This window comes from Vombatus ursinus, unplaced genomic scaffold (assembly GCF_900497805.2).
Source record: "Vombatus ursinus unplaced genomic scaffold, bare-nosed wombat genome assembly UNPS02014858.1, whole genome shotgun sequence".
NCBI lineage: Eukaryota > Metazoa > Chordata > Mammalia > Diprotodontia > Vombatidae > Vombatus > Vombatus ursinus.
In genome coordinates this window covers 192,470-200,562 of record NW_020954636.1, presented here as the reverse complement: position 1 = coordinate 200,562, position 8,093 = coordinate 192,470, and the positions used below count along the sequence as shown (strand labels likewise).

The 8,093-nt window shown below is 42.9% G+C and overlaps 2 gene segments (V, D, J or C); both read right to left on the bottom strand.

The window, feature by feature from the left end:
- Positions 1 to 6,617, bottom strand: part of LOC114027279 — a 9,842-nt gene extending 3,225 nt beyond the window's left edge. Inside the window, 1 exon segment of the C gene segment in view lies at positions 4,826 to 4,924. Within this exon segment, the coding sequence occupies positions 4,826 to 4,850 (25 nt within the window).
- The window catches only part of LOC114027270, a 23,335-nt gene extending 16,395 nt beyond the window's left edge, over positions 1 to 6,940 (bottom strand).
- Between the last annotated feature and the right edge of the window lie 1,153 nt (positions 6,941 to 8,093).

Genomic DNA, 8,093 nt, shown 5'->3' with positions numbered 1-8,093 from the left:
TCTATCTATCTATCTATCTATCTATCTATCTATCTATCTATCTATCTATCTATTTATCTTGTATGTACATAATTGTTTGGATGTTGTCTCCTCAACAAGAGTACAAGCTCCTTGAGTTAGGGACCATGTTTCTGCCTTTCTTCATACCCTTAGGATTTTGCACAATGCCTGGGATATAGTAAATAACTAATAAATGTGACTCCCTCAGTACTGTCCTGAGGAGAAAATGACAACTCTGTATGTTTTTTGTATTTGTGTTACTCAGGCTACTAAGAGCTTTTCTTCTTATGTTAAAACAAAGCTGTATTTATTCTCTTATTCAATACTCAATTTATGGATCTTCAGACTATTCTACCTTAGGATTCCCAGGTAGTTTAAAACATTGAGTAACATGATTATTTAATTTTTTAAGTCAATAAATGTTGCTAGTATCTATTGTGGTTGTGTATTGTTTGCCTATAATTTTTTTTGAGGGAAGCATCCAGGGTCCAAACCTTACCCCCTCCTTTTGCCCAGTCTAATGTCCAGTAGATGTCATAGAAAACTTATGGTAAGGAGTTGAGATAAGAATAGTATTGAAAACTTGACCCACAACATAAGCTTATTCAGAGATGGGACTGTCTAATAAGTGGGATAGTCAGACACAGATGATCTCTCCAATCAAAGAAACAATATGTTATTTCCTAAGGAGGTGCCTTGTAAAGACTGTGGGGCCAGACTTTTGTGGGTCACCCTTTAAATCTTGCTTCTAGGAGAGGAAATGTGCTCTAGAGAGGAAATTAGTTACCAGAGGCATGATGGAGTAGTTAAAAAAAAAAAACTAGAATTGCGTCTTGACACTGTCAGAATCTTTGAAATCATCTTACATTTCTTATTAGTAAAATGAGTAAAGGATTTTTAAGGTCTTTTCTAGCTCTAGATATTGATGATTATACTTTTCCTCAGTCTAACGCCCACCTCAGAAAGATATTTTTACCCCTGGCCAATGAATCTAGAGTGATCGGAGAAATTGGAGTTATTGTTTCATCCCTCCTAATGGTGGGTGGGTATTGGAAGGACTTCCTGGAGGGTGCTGCTCAGGTTAAAAGTGTAACTACTCTCTTGTTCAGATCTCCTCCAGCTCTTTGTGAAGAGGGGTCCCCTGGGATCAGAGGCTTAGGCTTGTCTTGGGGCATGATCCCAAGAATTAACTGTAGGCATGCTAGTCACGGGTAATGGGTTATTTGCCAAATACATGCAAAAGGTAATGCTGTCCAGATCATGCCTATATCTATGATAGTTTCAAAGAGATTATTTATATTTGTGAGTTAGTAGGTCTGAAACCCCCCCCCCCTTCCAGTCTTTTAGCACATTATCTGTCCCTGGGGAATGAGGTACTTGGTGGTTTAGCAAATAATTTCACAGAATCAAATATTTATCCACTGCCTACTATGTGGAAAGCACTGGTGTTAGGACCTGTCTGGAGGTGGTAAGCATTCAATTGAACATACATAGAGGAATTGAGGTTATTTTGATTTTTTATACCAGAACATCCCCTACTATTACTCTCACTATTAGAGTGTTCCCTTAATATGGTCTAGGACTTCAGGTAATGGTTTTCTCCATATGCTCTGTAGTATCTTGGTAATTCCCCAGCCTTCATGAAGGCTGTTTACTTGGTGCTTTGGGATTTGGAAGGTGTCCTATCAACAAGTTTTCCTGAAAATTCTCAGTCTTGAATGTCTTTGGACTTTTCTGCTAAGGAAATCAGGGGAAAGGGATAAATATGGATTGGGAATAGAAGTGGAGAAAGGAACTCAGCTAACAAGGCTTTTGGCCAGAGAGCATTGTCTGAACTCACCTCTTTGGATAGGAGTCCGATTTCAATGGTACTGTACAAAGTGTTGGATTTAGAAACAGAGGACCTGGGTTCAAATCCTGCTTCTGCAACTTATTACTTTTATGATTGGACAAGTCTCTCTGGACCCCAATTTCCTCATATGTAAAATGAGAACTTATTTGATGATCTCTAAGGTATCCTCCGGGTCTAAATCTAAATTCTATGGTCAGACCCTTCAAAGGAACACAATGCCTATATTCATCTTCTGACCCAGACTTAGCCCTTTATCTCTTCTCCATTGTCCTCTCCCCCCCTCCTTGCCACCAACCACTTTCACTACCCTCTTACACATTCGGCCAGAGCGCATTACTCAGAGATTTACTCCTTTTCTCCTTAGGGAATTTCTCTGTACTTACCCCTGGCAGGTATCTTGTCTCATGGAAGCATAGATTCTGAGGTTTGGAGAGGGAGGATCACTTTCCTCCTCTCTAGGGCTTTATGCTAAGGCAGTTAGTATTTCTAAACTGAACTGCTCACCTAGGCTTGGTTTTCTAGCATGGAACCCAGTACCCATTGAAGCCAGATGAAATTCTGCCCTCAGTCGCCTGAAGTTCACAGGTACAGGTGACTGTAGATTTCCTCTTTTCTCTGAGTTGCTCCGCTCCCTTTCCCTGCTTTGACCTTGTTGATCTCAGTAGACATTATCTCTTGTCCTCTTAAAATTAGCTCACTCAGACTGGAGACTCACTGAGACTATGAGAGACTGTGAGAGACTGAGACAGACTGAGACAGAGAGGAGATGAAGAAATAGATGACTGACTAGGGTGGCAAATGAGGTGTAGATGGAGGTGGAAAAAGAAACCGAGTCTGAGAAGACAGAGATAGTTACAAAGAAGGAGACACACATGCAGAATTAAGGGAGGGAATGAGAAAGAGAGAAAAAAAAGAAGAGAAACAGATAGATAGAGGTAAACTCAGTAAGAAACTGAAGCTAATCCAGGAGGCAGGATATGAAGAAAGGGAGTTACAACACAACCTAGAAATTTAAAAAAAGGGGTGTCTGAGGTGAAGAGCTCAGTATTATGGAGGAAAGGCAGGCAGAACAGATCAAGAAAATGAGCCAGAGTTGCCTTTAGGAAAGCAGAGAGGAGAATTGCAGATTCAGAAATGCAGAGTTGGTTCAGACCCTATCTTCTCTCCCACTACCAATTCAAATAATTGAACAAGGTGAAAAAAAGTTAGATGCCCCCCTGATTCAATGTGGGATCCCCATACCTGTCACCACCAGCTTGGTTCCATCTCCAAAAGTGAGGGGTGAGTTGTTACACAGCCCCAGACTGTTGCTGTAAAACCAGTGCTATATCTCTTTCACTTTCTTCCCTCTCTGAAATGAGATCCCATTTGAACTCTGGTGGGAATAGAGATGAGTTCCTGGGCTCTGGCTGGACCCACTGTGGATAAGAGCATCTGGCCAGAAGAACATCCAGGGTGGAAGAAGAAAAAAATTTTCAAAGCACAATATGGAGAAGTCAGTAGAAAGAAGAGAGGGAGAGACATCATGGGACATTGTATGTGGAGAGGGACCATGAATAAATATTTGCTGAATAGAATGGACTTGACAGACATTCAAAAAAACCAGAAAGAGACAGATAAAAAAACCTGAAAGGTCCATGGGAAAGTGGGCCACAGGGTCAAAGAGATGCTCAAGGAACAATGGCTCCTGGACTAGAGAAGGAAAATTGCATTGGGTGAGTATCACCCAAGGTTGTACAGAAGTAGTGACAGAAGATCTGCAAAGTGAAAGGTTTGAAGTCCCCTGTGGAGTCAGAAGATGGGAGGAGAAGAAGGCCTAAAGTATAGTACCATCCCTTACCACCCTAGACCCCATTCCTTACCCAGGACTTTTAGCTGAGTCCCCTCTCCAAAGTACTGCGGCTGGTTGTTACACATCAAGACAGTATTGTGACAAAACCTAGCACATCTTGAACAAGGGTCTGTCCTATCAAACTATGTCCCTTCTAGATTGTCTAGGTAAGGGAGAGGGGCCTAGCTCCCATTTTATCCCCCAAGTAGTCATTTTCCTTTTCTTTCCCCTTTTCGTTGATGATGTTCCTCGGTTTCTCATTCTGCCCCTGTCAGTCTCTCTGGACCTCAAGCTGACACCCCTCTGTGTGCTGGAATCTATAACATAAGAGAAACTGCTTTGCTTACCCACAACAAGCAGCCTGGTGCCACTGCCAAAGTACTGTCTTTCATTGTTCACACACCAACAGAGACTGGAAGAAAAACTACACATGCCCACTCTACCCGTCTCAACTCAAACCTCCTCCTAGGTGGTCTACTACCCAGGCATTAAAGGTATTTTCAGTTGGAGGTAAAAATATACTTTTCATTGTTGGCTTTATGGCCATGAAAATACAGTTTGCATGATCCTCATCTCTTTCTCTTATGACTTGGACCTCTGATCGTCACTGAGATCTTGAGATTGTTGAGAAGGGAGCCCATGAAATATTTTCCCCCAAGCATTCATAAGAACAACAAGTTCATAGAGTCATAGACTCGGGATCTCAGATGCCAATTATTCCAAACTCCTCTTTTGCAACTTGCCAAAAATTAGTAAATAACTGAGTCAAGATCTGATGAACCCAGTCCCTCTGCCCCCAAATCTGGCTCTCTTCCACTATGCCACACTGACTCCAGATTGAATTCTCATCAGTCTGAGGGAAAATAGAGGAAATCCACTGGGATGACAGGAGGATTACTAAGATGATCCCTTCTAGTCTAGGAGTCTGTCTCAAAGCAAGCAGCACCCAGTCCAGTCACTGGCTAAAATCCCTATATCTAGGGGCACTCCTTTGCTCCTGATTACAAGAGACAGGCATTTGTATCTGTCTCAGAAAAAGCAAGCAAAAAAAGAACCCCCACTCTTTAGCCCGACTCCCCATCTGTTCATACCATGCTCCTCTTCCCAGTCTTATAACCTCCATAATATAGATTTATACTTACCAACAACAACAAGCTGTGTCCCCATACCAAAGTACTGTGTATTTCCAGTACACAGTCTCTGACCTTCATTTCAAATCTCCCCTTGCTTATATCCCACCCAATGTCTCCAATATACACTGAATCATACCTGGGATTCAGAAGGAAGACTTAGCAATATCCATAGACCTCTGGTCTCTCTCTCTTGAATGTACATGCATGCACACACACACACACACACACACACACACACACACACACACACACACACTTTTCCAAGATTAGTTCAGCACTTGAGAAAGTTGAGAGAGTTTGTCTTCTGTAAAATTCAAGTTAGGATAGACACATAAAGTCTCCCTGTAGAAAATCCATTGGCAATGGATATTAATGAAGAAATTTCAGGACCTTCCCCTCAAATTTTCCTGAGTCTTAAACACTTCACAGAATTGTGGAATTTTAGAGTTGCAAGGTACCTCAGATGGTGTCCAATCCAACTCATGCCAGAAAAAGAACCCACATACTAAACAAGTGGTCATCAGTATGAAGATTCTAAGGAGAGGAAACCCAACTCATGACTTCCTGAGGCAGCCTCCACTTTGGGGGTAGTTCTCATTTGCCAGGATGTTTTCCTTTCCATGGGTTTCCTCTGACTCCCTTGAGGGTCAGTGTAGACTCATTTATTTTCCCCATCCTAATATAAACTGTTTCAAGGCTCAGGTTGAACAAGGAGACTTCTGAGGGTGTTAAGTTTTCATGATACTCATTCTATAGGACACTGAGCCCCTTAGATGAATTAGATAATAGGGGCTATACTTTTCCTCCCTTTTAAAGTCCATCTGGTGGTCTTTTCTCCATCCCCCTACAGCCCCACTCAAGGACCCTCAAAATCTTACCTACAACAATAAGCTTGGTCCCTGGTCCAAAGAAAGTTTCATAGTTGGCACACCAGGATACAGCGACTCTAAAAAGGGAGTCTGGGACCAGCCCCACCACAGAATGGCCCAGAGGACAAACCCAGAGGTTATCTTACCCAAAACTGTGAGTCTGGTGCCTTTTCCAAAGTGAAGCTCTGTGTTTGTCACAGTGATACAGGGTGAGGATGAAAGTTAATCCAGGATCCTGGAGCTGTTTACCCTTCAACAGAAGGATGGAACCTGCTTCTCTGAAGATAGTGAGGAAAGGGACCTCTTTCTATGCTGTACTCCACAAGGGTGGCTTAAAAAATCTCCAAATTCTCCTACTTCTTGGATCTGTCAATAGCTATTATAGTATTAAGAATTTTATCATCCATCTCATCAGAGCCCATCCTTGAGGTGGTCTCCAGGGAAGAAAGGCACTGTCATCCCTTCCTATTGTGCCGTTTGTAAATATTCCTTCTCTAATGAAAAAGAGAACAGGATGACATATGTCATGGGAAATGGAGGTGGATCCTTTCAGAGCAGACATATCATTAATTTCTTCCTCTCTGTGCTTAAGGAACAGCCTATTATATAAGCCAAATAATCCACTTGATAGACTCCTTAGATCCCAGTGAGGATTTGAGATGGACTACAGTCACCTTCTCTTCTTCTATTGTGACCTAATAGACGAGATCTTAAGGTTCCCATTCTTTCTTCTGAAGAAGATTAGGTCTCAATTCAGGCCTCATCTAAGGAACTTTACCTGTGACCTGGACAGAGGTATGAGAGATTTTTCTGTGGCGTTGCTGAGCTCTCTGGGTTCGACATTGCCACATGTACATGCCCAGGTAGAGGGGCCTTGCTCTACATCTTGTGTCCAAGTGCTCTTCAGGTTGGAGACATCTACCCTAGGTTAGAAGTGGGGACAGCTGAGATGCAGACCTATTTGTTCTCCCTAGGGAGGATTTTGTAAAGGCACACCATAGGGTTGCATCACCGTGGCCCCCTGTCCCCACAATGTTACAGTCTTGTACATAAACAGCTCCTCCCTCAGGGCCAACCTTCAGAACTAGGAATAAACCACAGAAACAGCTGCTTCTGTGCTCATGTGTGTAGAGAGGTGGGTGGCATTGCAAGTGAATGGAAATGTATTGGAGTATGTGGGCTGGACCAGGGAGCCCCTTCTTCCCTCTTGCCGTCATTCATGGTATACTCTCAGTAGTGCTGAGCACTCAGTTGGGCTCCCTACAGAGGACACTGGCTTTTCAATAAATCTTTTGCTCCTCCCTATCCCCTTTCCCCTCCCCCTTCCACCTCCAGATTCTCTGGGTTCCTGAGCTTCAGGAGAGACTCTATCTTTTCTCTCTCTCACACAAGTATGTAAAAGGTTAATATACTCTACTTTGGATCCAGATGCTCAAACACCCAAGATGTACACAGTGAAAAATCCAATGGATTCAGAGTCAGAGAAGTCAGCTCTACTACTTAATATGATTGACCCTGGGCAAGTCATTTCATCTCTACCAGCTGAGAGAGTTAGATTACATTTCCGAGGCCCCTTCCAGGCCTATATTCTATGATCCTTTGACTTTTTTTCTTCTAGGAAGCAGCAACGCCCTATATTCAGGCCACAAAGAAGGATAATGAGGAGGCCTTTGGACAACTGCTTTCGAGCTACTTCAACATGACTTTTGGTTTCCCCAGGCTCAACTCAAGCAGGGTTTTGTAGCCTAAGAACCTAGTCAGTTGTGGTCCCGATTGTGTCTCACAGAGATTGGGTGGGGGCTGGCGAGATATTAGAAACAGAGGCCAGTTACTTGGATGCTCACTTCCCTATTTCTCTTTGTACTCTAGTAGTCCTCTTTTCTGGGTTATAGTCACAGGGCTTACCTTGTGAAGAGCATTACCACAAGGGGGAGGTAGGAATAGCATATGCCATAGATGTGGAGAACTAGTGGAGTCAGTCAATGAATATGCAATTAAGCATTTAGGATGTAACACACTGCTTTGAGGATGCACTGGGGATACAAAGAAAGATAAAATATAATCCCTGCTCATGACCTAACGTGCAAACAACCATGACCCAACAAACTATATACAAAATAAGTTTGGAGATAATGAACAGAGAAAAGGTTCTTGAATTCAGAGGGGTGGCGGAAGGCTTCCTGTAGAAGGTGAGATTTTAGCTGGGACTTGAAGGAAACCTGGAAGGTCAGGAGGTGGAGAGAGGAGGAAGAGCATTCCAGATGCAGGGAACAACCAGTAAAAATGCCCGGAGTAGGGAGATGGAGCACTGTCCAGGAACAGCAAGGAAGCCAGTTTCTCTAGATTGCAGACTAAGAGGTAGTGTGTGTGTGTGTGTGTGTGTGTGTGTGTGTGTGTGTGTGTGTGTG